General features: G+C 44.4%; 1 protein-coding gene across 3 annotated transcripts in view; it reads right to left on the bottom strand.

Annotated features, from left to right (window-relative positions):
- The window catches only part of ASTN2 (astrotactin 2), a 1028625-nt gene that overhangs the window by 197814 nt on the left and 804450 nt on the right, over positions 1-26361 (bottom strand). For all 3 annotated transcript variants that reach the window (XM_068974208.1, XM_068974207.1, XM_068974206.1), the window contains one exon: positions 4237-4502. In XM_068974208.1, the coding sequence (XP_068830309.1) occupies positions 4237-4502 (266 nt within the window). The remainder of the gene's footprint in view (positions 1-4236; positions 4503-26361) is intronic.

The raw sequence follows: 26361 nt of genomic DNA on the forward strand, positions 1-26361 counted from the left end.
TTAATCAAGCTCTCCATCATTAAGACTTTTTTCCTGCTTTGCTTGTTAAAAACCACAAAGTGTAATGAAGGACTCCTTTCCAGCTGAGGAAGAAGGCATCACTCTTTCCCACACATTCCTGGAGATGGACCGAAGGAGACCCCAACCACCAAAGGAGCTAGAGTCCCAGGGTCCCCAAGATTATGCAGAATACACCCTGGCCCTGGTCCAGAATCAGAGACCAGAACAGCCCCAGAAACCTCAGGCAAGTCACACCCCTTCTCTGACACTTCCTGACAGTGCCCTGGGACTCAGGAGTTGACTAAGCACCTCAAATAACTCAAGGAGACAGGTGTTCTCACAAAGCAGGATGGTTCCATTCTGTTCTGGAAGGTCAACAGGAGGAAATGCTTTTACTTATGTATAATTCCTCTCATGGTATCCTTTCTCTATGAGTTCCAGCGATATTTGTAAAGTGAGAGAATACTCTTGAAATCCTTCCGTTTGCATTCTGACCTTTTGGGTTAACCAACCATCTCTCTTGTACAAAATGCGGATCCTGCTCTGAAGGCCATGTCCCCAGCACTCTGGGTACTTGCAAAGTGACTGAGTACTACCCGGAAGAGGAGGTACCAAAGGAAGCACGGAAGAAGGACAGGGTCAGTTTAGGCAAGTAGCATTTTTATCACAGAAAAGATAAGCCATGCCAGGCACTGTGCAGTCATCACCATCTGGTCCCAGGAGGCAGGGATCGCAGACTCTGGGACGCACCCACTGAGCTCCCCATCTGGCCCCCAGGGAGACGGGCCCCGTTTGCACATTCTTCAGGCCTCTGGAGGAGCTGCACCTTCACTCTGGAATGCTCTCAGGCCTTCCTCTGCCAAACCCAGTCCTCCACTTTCACTTTATGCAGCTGACCCTCAAGAAATTATCCCAACATCACCCTGCTAAGGAAGTCAAGCCTTCTCTGACCCCACATGGCCCTCGGTCACCCACCGTGAACCCCCAGGCCTGGCCCTCTCTTGGGACTCAGCACAGTTTGTTCTCACTTGTCTGGTGTGAGTGTTTCAGTGATATCTTCCTCCCCCAGTCTGTAAAGTCCATGAAGCGGAAGCCCAGGCCCGTTTGTGTCCAAGTGTGTCCATTTGTCCTGTTCTTCAAGGCAAACAGGCACTCAGAAACAGAAGCAACGCAAAAACGACTCGAGCTGCAAAGGCAGCAGGTGTCCGTAAGGAGAACAGTGCCACCTAGCGACCGCTTTCCCACTCCTGGGCTTCTCTAGCTGAGAGCACGTGAAGCGGCCTCAGGAAAAACAGTTTTCTGGAACTGGATACACAGGCGATGCTGAGGGAAGCTAGCACAGCATCCAGACACAGAGGAACCTGATTTCTAAGCAAAGCGTAAAGAAACCAGTGCTCATCTTGCTGCCACACATGCCAAGAACACACCATCAAAGTCCTGTGATTAACTAGCATCGAGGTACCTTGCAGGTGAGCAGAGCGAGGCCCACAAAGAGCAGCAAATAGGGATAGTCGGGGCCTCTCTCAGCAGCCTTCCCAGGTGGTGCTAGTCCTAAAGAATCCGCCTGCCAGTGCAGGAGACACAAGAGACGCCGGTTTGATCCCTGGGTTGGGAAGATCCCCTGGAGAAGGTAATGGCAACTTGCTCCAGTACTCTAGACTGGAAAATTCCATGGGCAGAGGAGCCTGGTGGGCTACAGTCCATGGGCAGCAGAGAGTTAGACATAACCGAGCACGTAATCTTTCCTTCCCTCCCTATAGCTTCTCTCACCAGCCCCTGGAGAGCTCAGTCCTGCACAGCTAGGAACGTGCTGCTCTGCGTATGTCGTCACTGACACAATGCCCATCAGACGACCTTTCATGTTACATGAAAGCTTCAGGAGCCTCCTCGGGGGCCTCCCTGGCTCCACTCTTATCCTTCCACAGTTGATTCTCATCCTGAAACCAGAGACATGGAGATGTGTATGTAATTTGGCTTTTTTGACTTTTTCGTTGTTGGTTTGGGGACCTCTGAGGCACAAAGTCAGATGATTCGAGGTGCGTGGTTCATGAGTCAAGCTCATTGCTATACCATGCATGGTGAGGCTTTATGTATTCATCCGGTTAGCCTCAGCTACTTAGCTAATTTTAACATTTTAATAGTGAAAGTCACTCGGTCATGTCCGACTCTTTGCGACCCCATGGACTGTAGCCTGCCAGGCTCCTCTATCCGTGGAATTCTCCAAGCAAGAATACTGAAGTGGGTTGCCATTTCCTTCTCCAGGGGATATTCCTGACCCAGGGATCGAACCCAGATCTCCTGCATTGCAGGCAGATTCTTTACCATCTGAGCCACCAGGGAAGCCCCACACTTCAGTAAACCCCTACAAATCCAGCACCCAAAACATCAGCTAGAAACTTGGCTACTTTCATGTGACTAATGCTCCCTCATGCCATCGTCCTGCCTCCCTGATTCAAGATCATCATCATCCCAAATCCTATGCTCATCATTTCCCTGATTCCTTTTTTAAACTGTCTATTGCATGCATATTTATTCTTAAAAGGTAGTGTATTTGATGTGTGCGTTTATCTTGCTTCAACTAAAAACAGAGGGAAGGGTATCATGCTATGCAAAATATATCTTTGGGATTTCCTGTCTTCATTTAACATTATATTCATCCATCTCCTATGAAGTATCATTACAGTTCATTGATCTTGGTTGTAGTATAGTGTTCCCTTGTATGCATAGTCCGCACCTTAATTAACTGCTCTCCCACTGATGGCCGTCTGTGTTGTTTCCAGGAGACTCCTTCTGCTACACAAAGCTAGTTCTATCAACCTCCTGCTAACCATGTATCTTCAGTGAGTCACTGCCCTCTAGACAGCGTCCAAACTCCAGGACCTAGCTTACAATACCCTAAATAATCAGGTTCTTTCTGATCCCCCTGGCCTCACCTCTGCCCTCCCTTCATCTCTTGGTCTGAGTCATGGGGAATTTCTACAGGTCTTTGCACAGACCATGTTCTTTTCTGCCTCAGGTTATCCACCCGATACTCTCCTCACTTATTCTCATCTCCTCTCTGTTCTCTATGAAGCCCTCCCTGACCGTCTCCAGCACTGGCACTTCGCCCAGTAGGATGCCTTGGGAGGGGCACATGATCCATAACGTCCTGTGGGACTTGGTCACTGGCCCACCAGACTGTCTTCTCTGGAGGCCCAGGACTGTCCAGAAGTTGCTGCAGAGGAAAGAGTGGAGACCAAGTAGAGAGGCTTTATCTACTTCCTTCCTCACTGAAGCAGTGGCATACTATTCCTGGTTTTGTGGGTTGGGATTGAAAACTGCATTTGGAAAAAAAAAGAAAGTTCCATGGATATGAGTTTGCAAAAAGGTGAACCCAATCATTCATAGAGTCGCCTCGAGCTCTGACATGCCATAATCAAAAGCCAGAGAGACATAAAGAGGAACAAGAGGAGACAAAATTTCCCAATTAAGTATTCAGGCTCCGGATCAGACCAACATGGAGCAAATCACTCATCTTATGTTTCCTCACTTGTAAAGTGGGCAGGAGAAAAAGATAAACCACATAGAATTGCATCTTGATAACTAAATGGTCAAATGTCAGAAATTCCATATGAATCAGCACCATACTTATAAAGAAGTCGTAGATCTGGAGGGTATATTAAATGAGAGGGAGACCTCTGAGGGAGAGGCTGCTAGGTTTTCACCAAACTCATATTTGTTTCTCCTAGGCAGACTGATAGAATACATTCCTCTGTCTTCATCTGCAGACAGGTGTGCAGATGGCTCAATTCTGGCTAGCGGAATAGGAAGACTGAAGTGATAATGTGCCATTTTCAGGTGCAGTCCATTTAAACTTCTCATGTACAATTTCCCATGTTCTTTCTCCTTCCACAGCAGCCACCAATGCACCAGATTAATGGAGCACAAGATGGAACAGGCTGGGACCCTGAACCACCTCTCAGAGTAAGGCTACCCATCAATCAAAATCAACTATTAGGACTCTGCGCAAGCAAGAAATAACCTTAACCAGACCAAGTCACTGGGATTTGAGAATCTGTCCGTTACAGCAGCTAGTGTTACCAAGTTACACACGTGTTCACCGCATGGTAAGCAATCAGTAAATGCTGGCCCTCACCATGCTGATGATGACCATCCTGATGGACACGGAGCCCGCAAGGGCAGGGGGTGGGAGGGCTGGTACCTAGATGTACCAGCGGCCATGCCGGGGGAGCTCACCTCTTTGGTGCCATTGTCCTGGATAAGAGTGTACAGTGGGACCACACGGTTGATCTCCAGCAGCACCGGGGTGGGGCTCAGCTGCTCCTTGCCTGGGCGGCGGCAGAGGTGACAGGTAGATGGACAGCGGCCTTTCTCCTCACAGCGGATCTCTACACCTGAGATGAGCTGGTCATCCGACAGCATCTGGGCTGTCAGCAGGCCTGAGAGGTAGGTGATGAAGGGCATGGACTTCAGCTCCTTCTTGCTGCCCAGCTCCGTGGTCTCTGGAGAAAGAGAGATAAGTTCAGTAAAGTTCAAAAGGTCAGACTCTTGAACCCATCGAGATGTGCTAAGAGGTGGTAATCCACCGAAAAGGGAAAACAGATGATGTGACTCATGATGCTTTAGAAAGAACACTGATCTGAGGGCTCCAAGACCAGAAAGATGTCTTGTTCTATCATTGGTATTAACCCTTTGCTTTCTTGGGGCCTCATCTTCTTTGTATTTAAAGTCAGCAGGTTGTACTGTTGTGTGGAAATTGTATAAACCTTAATTATGTTGAATTGGTTCATGGTGCTTTTCAGGTCTACTCTCTCCTTCTACTTTTCTGTATATTTATTCTGTTAATTTTTGAGAGTTTGATATGGAAACTCCAAGTAAAAATCTTAATGTACCTACTTAAAAAATGATTGTAACATATAGTCGAATATGTAACTTTGTTCTGTATTTTTCAAGTTTCCTGAAAATATGTTATCATACTTTCATAATTCACAAAATAAAAAACAGAAAAATAAATTCAGGCAGTAGGTTGGGTTACAGGGTTTTTCCAAGGACCTTGCAAGATATAAATATTCCTGCATATTTTTCCCAATAAGAAGTTCTTTCCTTTACTATCAATTTTATAAAGTCTACCTTTGTTTTAAGCACTTATTTGTCCTATATTTTCCATGAAATTCCATGTGGGGGAAAGACAAGCTTTGGAGTCAAGTTCAGTTTAAATCTCAGTTCTGCTAGACAGTAGCTCCACTGCCTTGGGAAAGGCTCTGAATATCCTATAGTGATGAATTCTGTAACGTGAGGTTAACAATAACTAAAACAGTTATGACTGGTAGATAAGTGAGGAGGTAGGCCTGTCTGGGAAAGGCATTATTTCCCCTTTCTTTTCATGCTCATCTGCTCCCTTATTCAAATGCCTGGTCCTCAGCATACTGTCGTGGGCATGAGTGATACGTGCCCCATTATGCCCTGTCCTTTATCCCCACAACTGGCATTTCACACCTCTGTGTCTTTGCTTGCCCTGACCTACTGTCCCCTCTGCCTCTCCAAATGGTGCTCTGATGCAATGTGACCATCTTCAGGAAGTCTTTCTTCCTCGCCCCAACCCTGCTTCTCTGATAGGTATTTCTGTTTGCAAGATCTTACCTTGTCACGTTCACTTTCTCATCCCATTTTCTGTCGGCCTCTGCAACCATATAATCGGTTTACGGAGACCACGGACCATGTCTCCCATCCTGCCCCCACTGACATTCAGTGCTTAGCACAGTGCTAGGGATATATTTGACACTTTACCAAAGAGAGAGATTATATAGCTGTGAACGGTTAGAACAACACATATAATCCAGTCTGTGCATGTGTGCTAATTTGCTTCAGTCGTGTCCAACTCCTATGGACTGTAGCCCACCGGGCTCCTATCTCTATGGGGATTCTCCAGGCAAGAATACTGGAGTGGCTTACCATGCTGTCCTCCAGGGGCTCTTCCTCACCCAGGGATCAAACCCACATCTCCTACGGCCCCTACACTCCAGGCAGATTCTTTACCACTGAGCCAACCTGGGGTAATCCAGTCTAGAGGCTCCAAAATTCATCTGAGGGATTCTAGGGTTTCCAACAGCCATCTCAGCAGCTGTTTGAGGAGAGCAAAAGGAAGACTGAGCGGGCAGTACCCTACACCTGCATCTCAGCTCCAAATAGAGCTGTTCCACTTGCATCTCATTTACAGACTGGCCTTCCATGCAGGATTTCCTAAGAAGAAAGGGCTCAAAGCCTGAAGAAGCAAAGTAATTTGTAGAACTCAGAGAGTTCTATTTACGTCATGGATGATGTGAATAGTGTCCTCAAAGCTGTGCCATGTACCATCTGAGTGACAAGGCAGGGCGGTCCTATGCTGAGGGACAGAGCTTGGTCCAGATGGCAGCTTCACCCAGGCCTAGTGGAGTCAGGGCAAGCTCCAGCCTTGGTGGAGTACATGGGCCCTGGGCATCGAGGCCTGGGAGAAAGGAGGTTGTCCCTTGCTTTCGCTCTCAGCTTGCAGTGACTTGCAGCTGATCTGGAAATGGGCTTGCCAATTAGAAAGACAAATAAACGCAGTCTCCATTCATTACTCTCTGGGCCCTCGGGCTTCAGATCTGGGCTCCACCTTTTCTGTCTGGCTGTCAGCAAATGCTTATGAGCATCAGATCAAAGGCTCTAGGGGAAGAAGACAAGGCGGATTCCAGCTAACCAATCCTTCAGAGGGATTAAAGAAGGATAGTTACTAAGATAAACAAAACAAAGCTGCAGAGAAGGCATCTCAGCAGCTGGGGAGACAGACAGTCTTGCATATGGACAGTCAGAAGACGATGATGGTAGTGAAGACGACCTTAGGGACTGCAGGCCAGAGGGATAGTTTTGGAGAAGGGTGACTTCCAACTTGGGAGAGAAGAACTCTTCAGGGGAGAAGGTCAGGGAAAGTCAAAACTGCAAGGACATTAGGGAGCAGTTAGTCCACACTGCTGACCCAGAGTTCACCGATCTATGGTCCATGGGTCAAATCCAGCCTCTGCCTGTTTTTGTAAAGAAAGTTTTATTAGAACGTGATCACTCTCATTTATTTATATATTGTACATGGCTACAAATGGCAGAATTAAGTAGCTGCAATGAGGACTCCATAAGCTCACAAAGCCTAGAATATTTACTATCTGACCCTTTTGGAAACCTCTGCTGTGTAGCCCTAAGTTATGGATGGGGAAACTGAGACTTGGAGAAAGGTTATATAGGAATGTGGCAGCATGATGGATTAAAGGAGAAAAATAAATAGATCATAAATACACTTGGATTCTTAACCTTCAAGGAGGAAAGATAGAGTGGGGTATCTTTTCTCCATGAAATATGTTTTCAATATGTTTTTTCAATAGTTTTCAAAAGTCTAATCTGGTAAAATCCTCCCATTTTAAATGGGAGGAAACTGTGTCCCAAAGAAGGAAAACGACTTTCCGAGTTGATATGATGAGTTAGTGAATCCTTTCAACATATGACTGCAGTCCTGTTAACCAGTTCATCACTTAAACTACTACTGTTATCTCATGTTTTAGAACACATATTACCCCAACCCTCATAGCACCTTGCCATAATTCAACTGCGAAAAAATGTGTAACGTGGTGCTGGAAGCAACTATTCCCTGGATTAAACAAACATTCCTAGCCATCTGGTTAAGAATCTAACTAACAACAGAACAAGCTATTGATCTTTGTTGGTCTGTTTTGTTACATAATTTTTTTTTTCAATCTATTGGTTCAAAAAACAGGGTTAAAACTCCACAGACCAAGCTGAAAACTGCATTCCAGTCAGTATCAGTATAGAATCCATGCTGAATTTAAGGGTTTATTTTGCAAAAGAAAGACACTTGGGTATCATCTGGTCCAAACCCGTCGCTTAACAGTGAGGAACCTGAGACCTAAGTGGAAAAAGGGATTTACCACTAAGTCCCATACACATTTATTTACGGAGATCCTTTTTGTAAGGATTGTGTCATGCCTAAGTTACGATCTGGAGGAGAATTACAACAGGGAAGACCATTAGCCATTCCATTAATTATTCCTCTGTAGACACTACAATTGCAAAAGCTAATTGCTCTGCTCCAACCTCGTTCTGTGGGTAAAGTCATCTTTTTGAAAAGCAAACTATATTCTTCTGCTTAAAACTCTTTTTAGGAGAGTGTTCACTGTTCTGAGGACGAAGACTCAAATCCTTAAGCATGGCACATAGTTAATGAAGGACCTAGACCACCGTGTGCCTCTCGGGTCTCCTCTGTCGTCCTCTTCCTTCCGGTTCCCCTGCTTTCAGCTACAGTGGCCACTGGGCTTCTCGCCTACGCCTTGTCCTTTCCCTGAATCTTGGTGCATGTTCTTCTCTCTGTTTAGAACCCTTTCCCCTTCCCAGCCTCTGCCCCTGCCTTCTCTTGGCCCAAACCCCCACTCACCCTTCAGATCTTCGTTCAGGGGCCAGTTTCTCAGAACCACCTAGGCTGAACTCCATGCCTGCGCCTCTAATCTCTATGAGAGTTTCATACTAAACTTCCTCACAAGCATCCCGTCCTATGCATCACCTGCAGTGTCTTCAGACGAGAAGCTCCATGAGGGCAGGATCCTGTCAGTCCTCCTGACAACCATATCCACTTTACACATCCCCTGGAGCACGTTAGGCTTTCAGCAATATTTTCAACAATGTATTTGAATACATGTATATTTATATGCCCTGATCACTGTACTATCTCATCGAAGCCCTGATGAGTCGAAGAGCCAAGATTTGTGAATTTCATGATTGACAGTTAATTGATGGCTTGCAATCAAGTGGCAACTTCTCCTCAAAGTAAAATTAGCTCCCTCAATTGAAAGGTTAACAGATGAATAGCTGATCAATTTGCCAGTTGTTCTGACCTCCTCCGTGTTCTCACATAGACCCTTGCCATTGAGGGGATGGGAGAGTTCAGTTAAAACAGGCTGCCTTTAACAGGCCAAGGATAAAGAGCATTTTTGAAGAGACTTATCCTCTGTTCACATTTCCCATCCCTCTGAACAATGCTTCCAAAATAGGATCATGTCTGGTTTCAAGCCCAATTCAGTTCCAATGACACTACAGCCCATTCATTTGAGAACCTGCCAACTGAACTCTCTTTTTTCTCCTCCCAAATTCCTGCTGGGTATTATTTTGTTGCCACCAGGAAAAAAATAAAAAAAGGCTCGGTTGAAGTGACAACTCCTTGTTGGGAGGGCAGCCAGGGCTTTTCGGCAGGAGGTGATGGCACCGCTTGCCCTCATCCAGAAAACAAAACAAAGGCCTCAGACTGAGGGCTTCTGGGAGAGCCAAAGCCGCTTGAATGTTTGTTCAATATTCGGCAACAGTGCAGGGCGCTGCCTCCGAGTCAGACAGGCTTGCTTTGGCAATAGGCTTGCACTTGAAGCATTTAAAGACTCCACAGGGACCAGAGGGGCTCAAATTAGAAACGTCAAGGGTGGGGGCGAGAGGGGGAGACTTTTATATCATAAAGAATGGCCTTTATTACAGCAATGGCCTCCCAGGAATTGCTGAAATGGGATCATTTCTTAGGCGGAGTTACTGTCTCCTGTTGGAGGAAAGCAACTGCTGTGAAGCTTGACTCAAGGACCCACAGAAATCTCCTTCACAAAGGGGAAGTAGCGGGCTGAAACGGCATCAGCAGTGCAGCAAGGGCCACACTTCTGCACTGTGCAACCTGAGCGGCCCAGCCTGATGGTGAAGACCCAACACCATCAGTGTGCCCTTTACGAATAACAGTATCAGCCTGAAAGGCTACTTATAGGGATCAAATAAGGTGCCTGGCAGAAGTTTAGGACTCAGTCAATACTAGCTGTTATCAGTGTTGTTGCTGCGATTGTTTGAATTATCACTATGCTGCTGTTGTAATAAGAAGTTAAAATTGAAATTTCTACACCCAGACAGAATAGAAGTGAAATCCCCAAGCCAGGCCCCTATAGGCAGAATTTACAAAGGAGATGAATCCTCACTGGTTTCATAACTCTAGAAACCTCAGCCAGAGCAAGGAACTAAAACGAGGTCAGAGAGTAGACAGAAAGGATTTAGGGGAGATTTGCTTTGGAGACAGCTATTACCTAATGTTTAGAGTCCCCAGCACCCAAGGTGGGTCATGCGGAGCATGCTACCTCCTAATCCTAAATTTTGGGCTAAGGGGCCTCAAAAGAGTGCCTCTTAGAGAAACCGCGACATGTCTCAGCAACTCCAGCCTTATGCAAGTCTCAGGACTAGGGTCCTACCCGGCCTGCAAAAGCTCCGGTGGCCTGTGGCAGAACAGAAGGGGCTGCAGAAGGGTGAGCCCCAAATCACAGAGGTTGACAGTGGGAAAAATGCCAGACTATTTCCCCTGGACCGGATGTGGGTCACATACGAGAATGAGCTGCCCTGGATCTGTTCTGAGTCTTACTCGGGAAGAATGGTAACAGAAATGGGTCCCCACAGTGAGCGTCTCCAGAGGGTGGGAAACAGGGTGGAGGCGGTGAGCAGCATCATCCTGGGTCTTAGGAGAGGCCCCTGGCCAGAGGGACTGCTGAAAAGCAGCCCAAGGGGAAGGGCTGGTTTCAAAAATCAGCCTCAGCATCCAGGAACACAGAGCCAGATACAAGGTGTGCAGGACAAGAGTGTTGCTCAGCCATGCACTTGTGTCCAACTCTCTGCAACCCCATGGACTGTAGCCTGCCAGTCTCCCCTGCCCATGAGATTTCTCAGGCAAGAATACTGGAAAGGGTTGCCATTTCCTACTCCAGGGGATCTTCCCAACGCAGGGATTGAACTGTGTCTCCTGCATTGGCAGGTGGATTCTTGGCCACTTGGGCCAGCTGGGAAGCCCACCAGGGCAAGTATGACCTTCTTAATCCTAACATTCCGCCCTCTTGCTCTGACTATGAAGGAAGGAGAAGAGGAGGAATAATAGAGAGAAAGAGCACCAAGGCTAACCTTTTCCTACCTCCTAACGCTCTCACTGAGAAGGGAGAGGAGATCTGACTTGTTGGATTTAGAGATCTGATTAAAAACTTAGACTAGACATCCTAATTCCCGATGTAAAACTGTGATAGGAACTTAAAATATCTATAGCACAGTCTGTTCCATAAAAATGATAGATTAGGTGTGGCTTGCTAAGATTTTCAGCTACAGGCAGAGGAAGATTATCTAGTGAATATGATAAAAGGAATATGGGAACCAACTCACATACTTTTGAACATGCATATATTCATGAACTGTTTGATCATTCTCAAGTTTGTACTATCAACTGAACTATCATATCATCATCATTATTATAGTACTTGAAAGTGAAAATCACTCAGTTGTGTCTGACTGTTTGTGACCCCATGGACTCTAGCCCACCAGGCTCCTCCATCCACGGAATTCTCTAGGCAAGAATACTGGAGTGGGTAGCCATTCCCTTATCCAGGGGATCTTCCCAACGCAGGGATTGAACCCAGGTCTCCCCCACTGCAAACAAATTCTTTACCATCTGAGCCACCAGGGAAGTCCAATCATACTGCTTATTACATTTTAAATGTTAGTTAATGTTAAATTAATAGCTGTCTCCCTGACTAAACTGTGAGCTCCATAAGAGCAAGAAATAGAACCAGTTTCAGTGACTATTTGCATCGCCAGCGCAGAGTTCAAGGTCTGATGTCCTGTAGATGGTTTGCAGGTAAATATCTTAATCAACAGTTGAAAACGTAATCTGATCCTTTTCTTCCTTTAACCCCCTCTATTCCTATAACCCTTGCTGCTGCTAAGTACTTCAGTCGTTTCTGACTCTGTGTGACCCCACAGACGGCAGCCCACCAGGCTCCCCCGTCCCTGGGATTCTCCTGGCAAGAACACTGGAGTGGGTTGCTCTTGCCTTCTCCTATAACCCTTATCAGACTTCAAATCCACTCTCTCAATCTTATCACCAAAGCCCTAAAGGCAGATAGTCTTACCTTACCTTATTAATGTTACAGAAGACAACTTACAGAGGCAATTTGCCTAAGACCACATAGTTTATAACTAGTCTAGGCTTTTGTACCTGGTTCTTCTGTTCCATTCACCGTATTTTCACAAACACTTGAGCCTTCCCAGTTCCTGCCACCCCCAGACAATTAACCCTAGGCTCCCATCCCTTTCCATGGGCTAAAGGATCTCATGGGTATGAGAGGCATTTTAAAGGTCGGCTGGTCAGAAATTCCATCTAATTATTTCATTTACCACCAAATAATTCTAACTGCTTTTTGGACACAGAACTCATTACCTTTCTAGGCTTCCAGCTTCATTACGGGGGAGCTCTGTTGAACCGAGACCAGCTTCCCATCTAAAAACTGCAATTCTCATTCTAAGCATGAAACCCAGACTCCGGGCTATGCACTCGTGCTTTTTGGACACCCTGTTCGCAGTGCTCAAGGCTGCCCCCTACTAGGGGGTCATGATAAAATTAGCCACCTAACTACAGGTAAAGGAACTCCCACACTCGGGAACTGTGGGGATATTCTTGAGTGGTTTCTGATGAAGGTGTGTATGTCTGAAAGTGGTATGTGAGTGTTTTGTGTGCATGTTTGAGGAATGGAAAAAGAAGCAACAGTGGAGACTCTAAAAAGAGGATAGGTCTACAAAACTGCCAAATCCTAAGACAACTGATGTTCTCATTTGCAGCTTCTTCCCTAAATGCACAATATGCTCAACTGCAGAAGGGCAGCTATATCACAGTGACTTGCTTGGGTTTAAATTCCAGCTCTTCCATTTCCAGCTGGATCACCTTGGACAAGTCACTTAGCCTCCCTGAGACTTCACTTTCTCATCTGTAAAAAGTCACTGATGTTACTACAGAAATCTTGGATTATTTAGAGGATGAGAAACAGAACCCAAAAAAGAAATTATAAATTGTAGGGTGTCAGGAACATCCTCAGAGGTCATTTATTCCTGTGCTTGGCCTTTAGCTCAGCATTATTCATTCCTGTGCGTGTCTGAATCTGTGAAGTTTTCCTTGCAACCTGCTGGCACTTTAACCACACTGTCAGAAATCTCCTTAAACTATGTGCTTCCTACCTGGTGGAACATAGTAGACAAAAGTAGGATTGAAAGCTTAAGTCCCAAGCTATTAAGTCAGATTCTGAATTCTGGGCAAGTCACCTCATCGTTTTTTTTCATTTGTATAATGAGGATACTAATTCCTCATGGAACTGTTCTGAGCATCAGAGGAGAGATACAGCATCTATGATCTCATATAGCTCTTGCAGTCATCCTACCAAGTAGAAATTGTTGCCCCCTTTTACAGAGAAGGGAACTGGGGCTCAGGGTTCCAGAGCATAACCTCCAAGAGGATACTTGTTTCAAAGGACAGCAGGTAAATCTCTGTGGAAAGTCATATTCTCTGTGGGGCAGGAAGAGGGACCCCTGGACAATGGCCAGTGGCCCAGTAGTGGCCGACATCTTTTTTCTGCAAATTACATTTTGATATTTTTAAGAAGTACAAAAATAGCCATATGGTTCTGCTGTATTTGCCCTAAAGTAAGTAAAAGGCAGAGTGAAGAATCCCAGTGCAGCTCAGTGGGTCCGAAAATGGCTCTTCCCACAGACTAAGGCATGCTCAGCCCCCACCTCCCCCCGACCTCTATCTCCCCTGCTGTTCAGGGAGCAGTCAGCCTTGAAGTGGAATCACAGACTCCAGCCTCTTGAGACAAGGTGGGCTGTGGCCAGTCAGGGACGGGAAGGGAAACAAAAGTCCATGTGCGACCTTCTGCTGCCCTCTAGCGCCTGCTTAAGATGACTGCTCTTGGGAAAAAAATCTTCGTTCTCTCTAGCCAAGGGGCCTCCCTGGTGGCTCAGAGGTTAAAGCGTCTGCCTGCAATGAGGGAGACCTGGGTTCGATCCCTGGGTTGGGAAGATCCCCTGGAGAAGGATGTGGCAACCCACTCCAGTATTCTTGCCTGGAGAATCCCATGGACAGAGGAGCCTCGTGGGCTATAGTCCATGGGGTCGCAAAGAATCGGACACGACTGAGCGACTTCACTTTCTCTCTTGCCAAAGTGAGATCACTGTGGGAAAAGGAACTTGCGAGGTTCTGAGGGCAACAAGGAGGATGGTGAAAACGCAGCCTACTGTAGACTGCAAGGGTTCTGAACAAGCATTTGCTCAGAAGGCCTATCAATGCCAGGTCTGGAGCTAGGCATGGGGAGGAGGGGTGGTGTTATGGACCGTGATTTGTTTCAAAATCCCAGTGGCACTTAAGTGTAGAGATTTGAGTGTGTCAGCGAGGAAGGAAAGCCAGAAGAGAAGGAGAGGGGAGAGATGGAGATGAGGCAGAGAGAGAAGAGATAGGGGATGGAGCAGGATCTCCAAGGAAATACGAAGGAGTGAACTCCCAGGTGGCAACGGAAAGGATGTGGTCTGAATGCCAGTCAGATCTGGGGCTGAACTTCAGTTTGATCAAAACTATGTATTTAACTATGCATTTCATCAAAATTATGCCTTTGGATGGCATCACCGACTCGATGGACATGAGTTTCAGCAAGCTCCAGGACTTGGTGATGGACAGGAAGGCCTGGCATTGCTACAGTCCATGGGGTCACAAAGAGTCGAACAGGAATGAGTGATTGAACTGAACTGATGCATTTGACCAGAGCTTCTGTGCAGAGCTGTGTGAGCTGTGTGCTACACAACAGCTTCACGGCAAGGTGGTGAGAGGGGGCTGAACCCTGCTTCAGCTCCAATGGTCACCCCTGTGTCCAGGGCACTGACCCAAGCAGAGGGCACAGGGCATGTGTGCTAAGCCAGTTCAGTCGTGTCCAACTCTGTGTGACCCTGTGGACTGTAGGCTGCCAGGCTCCTCCGTCTATAGGATTCTCCAGGCAAGAGCACTAGAGTGGATTGTCATGCCCTTGTTCAGAGTATCTTCCTGACCCAGGGACTGAACCTGGGCCTCTAGATCTCCTGCATCAGCAGGCAGGTTCTTTCCCACTAGGACCGCCTGGGAAGCAGAGGAGCACCATTTCCTAATTCATGTAAAAGGGGATTAAGGGCAAGCTAAGGCCCTGGGGTGTGAACACGGACCAGCTACTTCCAGTCTCAGAACTTCTGCTGCTTGCTTTACGCATAAAATAAGGCTATTATCACCAACATTAAAAGTTAGTGTTAAGAATTTAATATAACGTCTGCCCGTGCCTTTCCAGAGATTTCAGTTCTTGCTATAACGATCTGGTTTTATTTTTAAGATGTGGTGGGATAAGTGCTTGAAAAAAGGGAGAGGGTAGAAAGGAAATTCGCATTTCCTGAGCTTCTATTCTTTGCCAAACTCAAGAAACTATAAATCTCATTGAATCATCACAACAGTGCTTTGGATGAGGAATATCACCATTTTTATAACCATATTTTACAACCGAGGAAACAAGAGGTTCTGAGAGGTGATAGACTGCAGCCAAAGGCCTTTAGGCATTCAGTCTGAGACTTCAAAGCCTCCTTCTGATGAAACACAGAAGCAACGGTAACAGGAAGGCTGCTTCCTTCTCCCTGGGCTCGCGTTCCTTCTCTTCCTTAAAAACTCTGCTCAAAACTGATCCCCCTTGAGGGAGGATCCCAACATTAGTTCCTCCCCAATTCCTTCCTCCTCCTCCTAGTAGCTTCTTAGGGATCACAGAGGGAATGCCCAGAAGGAATCATTCCTAGACAGGGTTTAGGGAATGAGAGGCCTTTGCGATGCTAATAGCCTGCCTGAAATGAAGACGCCCAGATCCTGCTGCTTAGGCATGACCTTGAGGCAGCAATGCATTCAATACCTGGGTCTGGAAGATCCCCTGGAGGAGGAAATGGAAACCCACCACAGTATCCTTGCCTGGAGAATCCCATGGACAGAGGAGCCTGGGGTCGCATAGTCAGACAGGACTGAGCGACTTACACACACAACTCAGAGGCAGTACCACAGGCCACCTGGGGCTGCTGAGCTTGCCAGGTATAAAGCTTCATGGAGGGCGTGAACCTAGGCTGGCTCGGGTGGAGGCTTTGGTACCATCAGAAAACAAATTGCCACTCTGTGACCACTTTTCTAGGGGGCTCCAGTTATCTGTCACACACCCAAGTCTTCATGTCCGCCGAAAGCTTCGCAATACTCAGTTTAAAAGGTCACCTGTAAACAAGTCAATAGGCAATGCTTTTGGAGAGCATGTTCAAGGTTAGTTACTGCTCCCGCTAGCTTCCCTCTTCCCTGGAGCAGTGCTTCTAGGGAGAGGAAAAGGAACTAATGAGCCTCCCCATCAAGAAATAAAAGTAAATACAAAACAGAAACAAAAATAAAGGACTGAGACCCATTTGTGATTCTGTCTTACCGCGGAGGAAATCAGTAAAATATTAATTATTGCTGTGATTTTACATGCACACATTCCAGGCCAGGCGTACTGCTACTTGCCTTGCATACACTGTCAGGCTTCTGTATAAATAAGGTTTCATTATCACATTTTCAGGTTGAGGAAATGGAAGCTCAGAGAGGTGAGATGGGGAGAATTAGGCTTTCAGTTTGACCTATCTCACTTCTAAACATGTTCCCACGATCTTACACTGTCTCCACTCTGCTATTTTGCTGGAGATTCAGGTTGTGAATTCTGGAAATCAAATGGGTGCAATTTCTGTTGCTTCTGTCCATTACATCATAGTGATAAGCAAGTGGCCCCTAAAGAATAATTTACGGATGTCAAATAGGGGATTGGTTAGAAATGCTATGGTGCATCCACACAGTGGAGTCTGTTCTAAAGCAGGAATTGGGGGCAATCTTTATATGTGATGTGGAGTAATCATAGTACATTTTACTAAATCAAAAACACAGAATATTTATAGTGCTTTACTGTGTATAAGAAGAGATACGTACATACAAGTGGATATAATCACATTATATCTATGCTATCTCTATCTGTATGTAAAGAGATAGATATACTATGTGTTATCATACATATATGGAGTAGGAGATGGCAAACCACTCCAGTATTCTTGGCTAGAAAATCCCATGGGCACAGAAGCCTGGCAGGCTACAGTTCATCAGGTTGCAAAGAGTCAGACATCACTGAGCACAATACATATTATGTGTAGATTAGATAGGATTTTTCACTAAGAAACACTGGACAATTAACCAAACCTATGGATGTGAGAGATGGACTGTGAAGAAGGCTGAGCGCTGAAGAAATGATGCTTTTGAACTGTGGTGTTGGAGAAGACTCTTGAGAGTCCCTTGGACTGCAAGGAGATCCAACCAGTCCATTCTGAAGGAGATCAGCCCTGGGTGTTCTTTGGAAGGAATGATGCTAAAGCTGAAACTCCAGTACTTTGGCCACCTCATGAGAAGAGTTGACTCATTGGAAAAGACTTTGATGCTGGGAGGGATTGGGGGCGGGAGGAGAAGGGGACGACAGAGGATGAGATGGCTAGATGGCATCACGGACTCGATGGATGTGAGTCTGAGTGACCTCCGGGAGATGGTGATGACAGGGAGGCCTGGTGCGCTGCGATTCATGGGGTCGCAAAAAGTTGGACACGACTGAGCGACTGAACTGAACTGAATAAAAATGGTTGGACTTTCCTGGTGGCATTGTGGATAAGAATCCGCTTGTCAAAGCAGGGCACATGGATTCGATTCCTAGTCCAGGCAGATTCCACTTGCCCCGAAGCAATGAAGCCCGTACATCACAAACTACTGAGCCTGTGCTGCAGCTGCGGAAGCCTGCAGGCTAAACCCGGTGTTCCACAGCAAGACAAGTCACAGCAAGGAGAAGCCTTCACACTGCAACCAACTTGTCACAAGGAGAAAGCATGGGTGCAGCACCAAAGACCCAGGACAACCGGAAAAAAAAAAAAATTATTTAAATTTTAAAAAAAAAAAAAAGGTTACCTACTGGGGGAGTGAGGAAATAGGATCAAGGGAACAAGGATTGAAGCCAAAGTTTTCTTAGTGAATTTTGCTTTATAAGTTTTAGCTTTGGAACCACATCAAATTTTTACAGAATTTTTTTTTAATCAAAAAAGCAAAACAATCTCTACAAATTATATGCAAATTTTAAATGTACATATCCAGCTATATAGCAAAGTGTTGGCATAACTGCAGAGAAAATAGTTATGAGGGTTTAAAGCGCAGTACTTTGATTTTATATGCTTAGTGAGAAATAGTCCAAAGGAAAAAAAAAAAACTGTTCTGCAAATAAATCCTAAACTAGATGTATTGGGCTTACTGCTATGTGTAATATCGGTGCTGCTATTTTGAAACTACTGTGTGTATTCTGTGAGCTATAGCAAACAAGCCATTATGTTACCACCACTAGAACTAAGATTATCACATGTAAGAAATAGCCAATTAGGGAATAAAGTCAAAGGAGTTGAGAAAAATTCTGCACCTTGAAATTGCCATTGGAAATCATATATATACACTAATGATTTTTCTCTTTCAAAAAAAATAAACATTTCATATCTCTGTCTGCTGAAAAGGCTTGAGAGTAATGGTAACCTAACAACAATAAATACCCTTATTAGCCAGATTCTTGTTTTTAAATATCATTTTCCACTAAAAGGAACACAAGATTCTTGGAAACATTCCTTATTCTAAGTCTGGGATAGGTATGGTACAAGCTGAGCCTAGGATATCTTGCTGTGCCAAAAAGCAATACTGCTGCCAAACACCAATGTGGTCATTTCAAAATGACAGAGACACCAGTTTAGAGGGGCTCACACAGGCCAAACGCTGAACAAAGTGAGCAATGACTGACTGATTAAAATGCATCAGATAAATGCATTTCCTGTAATTCACAGTGTTCCTCAAACCAAAGCCATAGCCAAAACCCAAGCTGCAAAAACAAACAAAAATCCTCTGTTCACCACTGCGGATGCCTCAGAGATCAGCTCATTACTCTGAAAACTGGTAAAAGAATCCAGTAGTAGTCAAGATTTTATCACATGAACTGGATTTCAAGGTGACCACAACTTACTTTCCGGAAGTACCGCAGTTAATACCAGTGAAAGAATGACAGAATTAGAAAGTTACCATTTTGCAATCCCTAATAAAATAATACATCTAGGCAGCTATCACTGAATGCTAAAAACCATTAGGAGAAAGGCCAATGGGAAATATTCTAATGAATGGGTCAGATTCACAGCACCTCAAGCCGCTCAACCTTACCTTCATTGAAAGTAAAAACCGGACATTAATATGATATGATGCCATAGGAAGTACATGACACAATCTGTTAACTTCAGCTGGTGATTAGGCCCGTGGATAGAATTCAATGGTCTATAAATTCATATATGGAAAAAATGTACATCCTGGAACTTCCATGGCAGTCTAATGGTTAAGACTCTGCACTTCCACTACAGAGGGCGTGGTTTTGATCCTTGGTCTGGGAACTAAGATCCCACATGCCCAGGAGAGAGGCCAAAAAAATCTTTATTTTCAGTCTCCTCTAAATCCAATTTAGAACCTTAAATTATGAATGCAAGCAACTACAGTATTGTAGCACTTCCTAAGACTCTGATGCAATCAAACTCACATATTTTTTCATCACAATAGCGTTGTTACAAATATCTCTAAACATTTACATTAAACACTATTTAGAAATCATGATAGTTGCTAGACTCTCAACTCGATCTTGTCCTACATAAAGGAGCACATGCTTTGCTACATTGCAAATTTGGTAAAATGAAACACAATGGTCTACAAAAGAAAGAAATCATAAAGATATAATTATACTTAATTTTATGCATTTGAAACAATTACTCTGAGAAGGCAGTCTAGGGTTTTCATTATTCTACAAAAGTCCAAGGGACAAAAAAATTAGTGACGAATCTTTAGGAGAGAATAACAAGTTTAAAAACTCCATGGGTAAGTCATCAGCTAAATCTGACAAGCGGAAAATTATTCTTTAAAAATTAGAAAATATAAAAAGAAAAAATATGAGTCAGTGTCTTTAAGAATTAATAGCATGGGTAGAATTATAGATCACTGCTGCTGCTGCTAAGTCGCTTCAGTCGTGTCCGACTCTGTGTGATCCCATAGATGGCAGCCCATCAGGCTCCCCCGTCCCTGGGATTCTCCAGGCAAGAACACTGGAGTGGGTTGCCGTTTTCTTCTCCAATGCATTACAGATTAAAAGAGACCTAGTACAGTATGGGGAGAAGGCAATGGCACCCCACTCCAGTACTCTTGCCTGGAAAATCCCATGGATGGAGGAGTCTGGTAGGCAGCAGTCCATGGGGTTGCTAAGAGTTGGACACGACTGAGCAACTTCACTTTCACTTTTCACTTTCATGCATTGGAGAAGGAAATGGCACCCCACTCCAGTACTCTTGCCTGGAAAATCCCATGGACGGAGGAGCCTGGTAGGCTGCAGTCCATGAGGTCGCTAAGAGTTGGACACGACTGAGTGACTTCACTTTCACTTTTATGCATTGGAGAAGAAAATGGCAACCCACTCCAGTGTTCTTGCCTGGAGAATCCCAGGGATGGGGGAGCCTAGTAGGCTGCCGTCTATGGGGCTGCACAGAGTCAGACACGACTGAAGCGACTTAGCAGCAGCAGCAATATAGTATGGAGACATTTTTATCCTTATTTAAACATACCTACTATACAAAGATATTTTGAAGTAATTAGGGGAATTTGAACATGAACTCCTAGATGTGATAATGATGTTGAGATGATGTTAAAGCATAATGATCTGTTAGAGATGCATACTGTATTTACAGGAGGGATGATAGGCTATCTGGGGTTTGCTTTAAAAGACTCCAGAAGCAAAAAAGCAAACTGAAGGTGAGAAATGGCTGAAGCAACACTGGCAAAATATTGACAACCATATTTGCAGGGTGACGGGCACAGAATGATTCACTATCCCATTTTCTCTCCTTGTGTTCTTTTCTCAATAAAACACTGAAAAAAAGTGGGTCGCCAGAAGTATTACACAACATCAGTAAAGGCAATTATTGCTGGGGAGTAGCACCTATATTATATACTCACCTGATGCTTTATTCTAAATGTACTTTCCTCACCTATATTATGTTTCTTAAAAAATGCCATAATAACCTATAATGGAAAATAACCTGAAAAAATATACATACTAAATCACCTCGCTGTATAGCAGAAGCTAACACAATATTGTAAATCAACTAATTCAATTTAAAAAAATAATATTTGCCTACTCTTAGAAAGGGTCTTTCTAGGTGGCACTCGTGGTAAAGAATCTACCTGTCAGTGCAAGAGATGTGGGTTTGAGCTCTGGGTTGGCAGATCCCCTGGAGTAGGAAATGGCAACCTGCTCTAGTATTCTTGCCTGGAAAATTCCATGGACAGAAGCACATGGCAGGTTATAGTCCATGGAATCGCAAAGAGCGGGACACAACTGAGCACATATTTTTTAGAAAAAGGCTTCCCTGATGGCTCAGTGGTAAAGAGTCCACCTGCCAATGCAGGAGAAGCAAGAGACATGGGTTCGATCTCTGAGGTGGGAATATCCCCTAGAGACGCAAATGACAACCCACTCCATTATTCTTGCCTGGGAAATCCCATGGACAGAGGGGCTTCAGTTCAGTCGCTCAGTCCTGTCCGACACTTCGTGACTCCATGGACTGTAGCAATGCCAGGCCTCCCTGTCCATCACCAAGTCCTGGAGTCTGCTCAAACTTATATCCATTGAGTCTGTGATGCCATTCAACCATCTCATAGTCTGGCGTCCCCTTCTCCTCCTGCCTTCAATCTTGCCCGGCATCAGGGTCTATTCCAATGAGTCAGTTCTTTGCATCAGAAGGCCAAAGTATTGCAGTTTCAGCATCAGTCCTTCCAATGAATATTCAGGACTGATTTCCTTTAGGATTGAATGGTTGGATCTCCTTGCAGTCCAAGGGTCTCTCAAGAGTCTCCTCCAGCACCACAGGTCAAAAGCATCAATTCTTTGCCATTCACTCTTTACGGTCCAGCCCTCAAATCCATACATGACCACTGGAAAAACCATAGCTTTGACTAGATAGACCTTTGTTGGCAAAGTAATGTCTGCTTTTTAATATGTTGTCTAGGTTGGTCACAGCTCCTCTTCCAAGGAGCAAGTGTCTTTTAATTTCATGGCTGCAATCACTATCTGCATTGATTTTGGAGATCAACAAAACAAAGTCTGTCACTGTTTCCATTGTTTCCCCATCTATTTCCCATGAAGTGATGGGACTGAATATCATGATCTTCATTTTTTGAATGTTGAGTTTTAAATCAGCTTTTTCACTCCTTTCACTTTCATCAAGAGGCTCTTTAGTTCTTCTTCACTTTCTGCCATAAGGGTGGTGTCATCTGCTTATCTGAGGTTATTGATATTTCTCCTGGCAATCTTGATTCCAGCTTGTGTTTCTTCCAGCCCAGCATTTCTCATGATGTACTCTGCATATAAGTTAAATAAGCAGGGTGACAATATACAGCCTTGACCTACTCCCTTCCCAATTCGGAACTAGTCCATTGTTTCATGTCCAGTTCTAACTCTTGCTTCTTGACCTGAATACAGATTTCTCAGGAGGCAGGTAAGGTAGTCTGGTATTCCCATCTCTTTCAGAATTTTCCACAGTTTATTGTGATCGACACAGTCAAAGCCTTTGGCATAGTCAATAAAGCAGAAGTAGATGTTCTTCTGGAACTCTCTTGCTTTTTTGATGACCCAACAGATGTTGGCAATTTGGTCTCTGGTTCCTGTGCCTTTTCTAAATTCAGCTTGAACATCTGGAGGTTCTTGGTTCATGTACTGTTGAAGTCTTGCTTGGAGAATTTTGAGCATTACTTTACTAGAGTGTGAGAGGAGTGCAATTGTGCAGTAGTTTGAGCATTCCTGGGCATTGCCTTTCTTTGGGATTGGAATGAAAACTAACCTTTTCCAGTTCTGTGGCCACTGCTGAGTTTTCCACATTTGCTGGCATATTGAGTGCAGCACTTTCACAGCATCATCTTTTAGGACTTGAAGTAGCTCAGCTAGAATTCCATCACCTCCACTAGCTTTGTTCATAGTGATGCTTCCTAAGGCCCATTTGACTTCGCATTCCAGGATGTCTGGCTCTAGTGATCACACCATCATGGTTATCTGGGTCATGAAGATCTTTTTTGTATAGTTCTTCTGTGTATTCTTGCCACCCCATCTTAATATCTTCTGCTTCCATTAGGTCCATACTGTTTCTGTCCTTTATTGTGCCCATCTTTGCAGGAAATGTTCCCTTGGTATCTCTTGTTTTCTTGAAGAGACCTCTAGTCTTTCCCATTCTATTGTTTTCCTCTATTTCTTTGCACTGATCACTGAAGAAGGCTTTCTTATCTCTCCTTACTATTCTTTGGAACTCTGCATTCAAATGGGTATATCTTTCCTCTTTTCCTTTGCCTTTCACTTCTCTTCTTTTCTCAGCTATTTGTAAGGCCTCCTCAGACAACCCTTTTGCCTTTTTGTGTTTCTTTTTCTTGGGGATGGTTTTGATCATTACCTTCTGTAGAATGTCATGAACCTTCACCCACAGTTCTTCAGGCACTCTGTCTATCAGATCTGATCCCTTCAATCTGTTTGTCACTTCCACTGTATAATCGTAGGGATTTGATTTAGGTCATACCTGAATGGTCCGGTGGTTTTCCTTACTTTCTTCAATTTAGGTCTAAATTTTGCAATAAGGAGTTCATGATCTGAGCCACAGTCAGCTCCTGGTCTTGTTTTTGCTGACTGTATACAGATTCTCCATCTTTGGCTGCAAAGAATATAATCAATCTGATTTCAGTGTTGACCATCTGGTGATGTCCAAGTGTAGAGTCTTCTCTTGTGTTGGTGGAAGAGGGTGTTTGCTATGACTAGTGCGTTCTCTTGACAAAACTCTATTAGCCTTTGCCCTGCTTCATCATGTACTCCAAGGCCAAATTTGCCTGTTATTCCAGGTATTTCTTAACTTTCTACTTTTGCATTCCAGTCCCCTATGATGAAAAAAAAAAAATCTTTCTTTGGTGTTACTTCTAGAAGGTCTTGTAGGTTACCATAAAACCGTTCAACTTCAGCTTCTTTGGCATTAGTGATTGGGGCATAGACTTGGATTACTGTGAAATCGAATGGTTTGCCTTGAAAATGAACAGAGATCATTCTGTTATTTTTGAGATTGCACCAAGTACTGCATTTCAGACTCTTTTGTTGACTATGATGGCTACTCTATTTCTTCTAAGGGATACTTGCCCACAGTAGTAGCTATAAGAGTCATCAGAATTAAATTCACCTATTCTGGTTCATTTTAGTTCACTGATTCCTAAAATGTCCATGTTCACGCTGGCCATCTCCTGCTTGACCACTTCCAATTTCCAAAGAGTCAATTTAATCAGGGAAGTGAGGGAATGCAGAAAGAAAGGAAAATATAGTCAAGCAAGAGAAAATAATAATTTAGCCATTAAACAAAGTCAAGTAGTTCCTCCTCAAGGCCTATAGATCATATTCTGAGCCATATCCTTTGAGCTGTTTTGCAGATACTGCCCCCAGATGGAAAAAGTTAATTTCACACTGCCCACAAGCACATGGTCCCCAGATGGGTTGAACTGAGACAGCCAATGATACTGACTCTGGGTTACCTTATCAATTAGAGGAATGCCTACAAAGCTGATCACACACCCTACAACCCCTCTCCTTCACCTTGTCTTTAAGAACCTTTCCCTGAAACCCACTGGGGTGTTCAAGACTTTTGAGCACTAAATACCTGGACCCCTTGCCCTGTGCCCTGCAATAAATGCTGCACTTTGGTTCACCACAACCTATGTCTGCAGACTGGCTTTATTGCCCATGGGCAAGCAGACCCAGGTTTGGTTCAGTAACGCTTTATCCACACAAGTTCAGACCACTACAGACTCGGTCTGGTCCATGCATGGAAGTGTGCATTATGCTAAAATAGAGATTCAAAGTCCTAAACCAGCTGTTTCCATATTAGTACAAAGAAATAAAAGGAAAACACAAAACCTCCCTGTGTAAGGACATGTACATGGTCTTATTTGGGATGGTTAAATGTTTAAAAATGGGCTTGTCAACTTGACAAGTTATTATGGAGCCAGTTTATATGATTTCAAACATTATTCCATATTAGAAAAAAAATAATGGTGTATTTAAGAACAGTATGTAAGAACTGTTATGTCTCACAAGTTATTTTTATTTCTAAGTGTGTAAGAACAGATTAAGAAGGAACTTGGTAAATATTTACATTTACATAAATATAACCAACATAAGGATTATATGAAGGTGATGGATAAAGTTGACCCTTTAAAAATTCTCTTTTATGCTGTAAATTTAAATCAAACATTTGCTGAGCATCTACTAGGTATCGAGTGTAGGCTAGGTTGAGAAACACACAAGGATACAGTGGTGCATACAGAGATTAGAGTCAGAGTTTCAGCAGAGAGTAGGCAAGTAACAGATGGAAGAATAGAAATGGACATAAGCAGAGTAAGACTGAGAGAGGGAGAGAAGAAAGGAGAGAGGGAGGGGGAGAGGTGAGTCAGAGGGATGGAGGCTCTAAGACGACCCGTGATGATCTTACCTCCTGATACACACTGCTGGTTATAACCTTCCACTTGAGTAATTTGCTTTTAGCCAATAGAATACAGCAACATTGACAGGTGCCACTTCTGTGATCAGGTTACAAAAGACTGTGACCGCTCTTTTGCTGGTTTTGATGAAACAAACTGTTCTGGAGAGGCTCCTGGGGCAAGGAGGAGAAGGAAATGGCAACCCACTCCAGTATTCTTGCCTGGAGAATCCCAGGGACAGAGGAGCCTGGTGGGCTGCCATCTATTGGGTTGCACAGAGTGGGACACGACTGAAGCGACTTAGCAGGAGCAGCAGCAGCTGGGGCAAGGAGCTGAGGGCAGCTTCCAGCCAAAAAGCCAGCAAGGAAATGAAGCCCTTGGTCCAACCACAACCAAGTGATTTTAGAGACTCATCCTTCCCAAAACTTTCAGCTGAGACCCCAGCCCTGGTCAATAACTTGATTTAAGCCTTGTAAGAGACCATGAAGCACATCCAGTTCAGCTGTGCTGAGACTCCTCACTCACAGAACCTGTGAGATGGGAAATCTGTGTTGTTGTAAATCACAGAAGTTTGGGGGTAGTTTGTTATCCGGTGATAAGTATAAGTAATATAGCTATGTAGATAAAATTTTCCATTAGTTCATGAAAATTCTAGCAGTTATAAATTTCTAGACTCAGACAAATTAGTTAGGATGCATTAGAGTTTTAATCCCTTAGATTTTCTACTTTATTTTGCATAAACAAGGCATTGATCTTTCGCCTCAGCATTCAGCTACTAGCATGCGAAGCAAAAGAAAACATTTTGCCATAAT

The sequence above is a fragment of the Capricornis sumatraensis genome, chromosome 6, assembly GCF_032405125.1.
Source record: "Capricornis sumatraensis isolate serow.1 chromosome 6, serow.2, whole genome shotgun sequence".
Taxonomy (NCBI): domain Eukaryota; kingdom Metazoa; phylum Chordata; class Mammalia; order Artiodactyla; family Bovidae; genus Capricornis; species Capricornis sumatraensis.